General features: G+C 64.6%; 1 protein-coding gene across 1 annotated transcript in view; it reads right to left on the bottom strand.

Annotated features, from left to right (window-relative positions):
* The window catches only part of LOC105307747 (DENN domain-containing protein 3-like), a 35,579-nt gene that overhangs the window by 31,815 nt on the left and 1,175 nt on the right, over nt 1-2,589 (bottom strand). Inside the window, exons 2-3 of the mRNA XM_023524976.1 lie at nt 2,409-2,579; nt 1,666-1,781 (exon numbers count right to left, since the gene is read on the bottom strand). Of these exons, the coding sequence (XP_023380744.1) occupies nt 1,666-1,781; nt 2,409-2,579 (287 nt within the window). The remainder of the gene's footprint in view (nt 1-1,665; nt 1,782-2,408; nt 2,580-2,589) is intronic.

Consider the following 2,589-nt stretch of genomic DNA (forward strand, 5'->3'; position numbering starts at 1 on the left):
GATGAAGTGATGACAGCTTCAGTTTGGGACTTTTGGGGACTAGCACGGACTAGTGCCTACTTCAGGTACCAGTGAGACAGGAAAAGGCAGAAGCCCAGGAAACAGCTGGCTGCGTCATCCGCCTGCCCACCGTTTAATGAACACCTACTGCTCTGGAGTCGGTCTGAGGGCGTTGTAGTAGGGGAACCTGGACACCACGCAATCCTGGCTCGAATCCTGGCTGCTGTGTGACCACAGGATGTCACATAACCTCTCTGTGCCACTACGCTCTCATCTGTGATGTAGGGATGGTGCTCCCAGTGGAGCCTCGTCCACGTGGGCTGCAGGTGTTGTAGCCACGAGAGGCAGAGCAGAACGCAGGGGACGGCCCTGGTTGGAACAGGTCACCATCGGTCCTCAGGACGTGTGGCGGGAGGGGGGAGCGAGAGGTGTGGGGCCCACGTGGGTCCCCGTGCAGCCGCGAGGAGGACAGGCCAGGCAGCCGTGTCCACCAGACAGGCAGGTGTCGTGGGAACAGTCCCGTCTGGTATAGTTAATGCTACACAGGGGCTATCACTTTTTAAACGTATGTAACGATGACAACGATGATGGTAACTTCTCCTGCTAGAAGGACAGACGCACACACTTTGTGCTGTTTCGCAAACTCCCGAGGCACTTCCCTGAATGAGTCACTTGCAGGTGTCTCAGGGGGCGTCTCAGGGGGCGGAACTGGCTAAGCAGGGGCAGGCACCCCAGCCCCGCCCGTCCCCCACAGTCCCAGAGGCCACAGCCTGCACGTGGGGCTGCGGGGCTGAGCTCTCTGTTCCGCTGGGCCCGTCACGGAAGGTGACCTCGCCCAGACACGGCAGCGAGCCGTGCTCCTGCACACCCCTCGAGGACGCCTGGGCACGCCTGAGCTCCAAGAGCGAAAGGGCAGCCCACCTGATTGCATCTCATGCCTCCTGACACGTACAGTAACGTGTCGAGATAACTGTACCAAAAGTAACTGCCTGTCTCTCTCTGGGGACCAAGCGGGGAGAAGCAGCCAGGCCCCTGTTCGCCTCCGCTCTGTGGGACCTGCTGACTTCCCTCGGCAAAGCGCAGGCCCAAGAAGGAAGTCGCAGCCCCCCTCCTGGAAACCCCCTGGAAGTGGGCAGCTGAGCACCGTGTGCTTCTGGGCCCCTCGTTTCCCCTACAAGCTCTTCCGGGGCACTTGCAGCAGCTCCCCCAGAAAACACTCCCCAACATGTGGATGGATCATGCTCGCCAAACCTAAGCAGGACCTTTCGCACACGGCAGGTGGGACAGCCCACGTGTCCAGCGGCTGAGGGACAGACACCCAGAATGGTTCGACACTGGAAGGTCACAGCCATGACAGGGAGGAGGCTGGCCCCGGCTCCACGCGCACGAGGCAATGACACAGTGACCGAAGAAGCCAGGCGGAAAAGGACGCCTGTCGGGTAGGTCCACCTATGCGAAATGTCCGGAACAGGCGACCCCAGAGGCAGAGCATGGGTGGAGCGGGGGAGGGGGGGCGGCGGCGGACGACCGCTGATGAGGCCGGCGTGTCCTTCCAGGGGGATGGCCGGGGCCACGCTGTGCATGTGGCAGCCTCACATTCTGTGCACGTCACCACGGTGCGATGGCGCCCCACCCAGGTCCGGGGGACGTCGCGGGAGCACTCACGTGCAGCGGCCGGTAGTACTGGGCGACCACGCCGTACGTCCTGTCCCCACAGACGTTGGTCAGCACCAGGAAGTGGATGCGGTCCTCCTTCGGCTCAGAGGCCACACACATGCCTCCTGCAGGTGGAGGAGAGAGAAACGGGTTTGGGAAGCCTGGGCCGAAGGCCCGTCCTGAGCACCGCGGGGGTGGGGGGTCCTGGCTGGTCCCCGGTTCACAATCCCCGAGACCAAAACATGAAGCCCGGAGGACACGCCGGATATTTCCATGAACTGGTCAGTTTGCGGAAAAAAACGTGACCTGTAGTTCTGGTCCCAGGGGGCAGGGCCGGCTCACTGGACGTCATCTAAGCGTCCGCAGGGCCTCCGGCGGCCCAGGCTGAGTCAGCGCTGGAAGTCGTCCGGAAGCCCCAAGCCAATCGCGGGACCGGTAGTCCTAGGGGACTTCCGCCCTCCAGGACTCCGGTGTCCCCCGCACGGGCTGCCTTGGAGCTCTGCACCTCCCGAGAGCAGGACGGCTCGACCCCAGGGACCCAGGGGTTGGGGGACGCGGGGGACCCTGGGGTGGGATGTGGGAGACTGGGGGTGGAGGGGACCTGGGGGTTGGGGGACGCGGGGGACCCGGGGGTGGGATGCGGGGGACCCGGGCGTAGGGGGGACCCAGGGGCAGGGGCCCACCCCGGTGGCACTTTGCTGACTCCTGGACACAGTCCGCGGCTGTGGCCTGAGGCGCGCCCGGCCTGGTACCTGGGAAGCACAGCTGCGGCAGCGCAAGCAGGTCCACGCCGTTGGGGATGCCGACGTCCTCCGAGCCCGGCCCCTGGGAGCCGTCCGCGAGGCCCCTGCCGGGGGGCTTCTCCCTCTTCTTCCTGAAGGAGCGCCTCTTGGCTTTGCCCAGCGTCGGGCAGTTGGCGCCGGCTGCCGGACC

The sequence above is a fragment of the Pteropus vampyrus genome, unplaced genomic scaffold, assembly GCF_000151845.1.
Source record: "Pteropus vampyrus isolate Shadow unplaced genomic scaffold, Pvam_2.0 Scaffold514, whole genome shotgun sequence".
In the NCBI taxonomy this organism is placed as follows: Eukaryota; Metazoa; Chordata; class Mammalia; order Chiroptera; family Pteropodidae; genus Pteropus; species Pteropus vampyrus.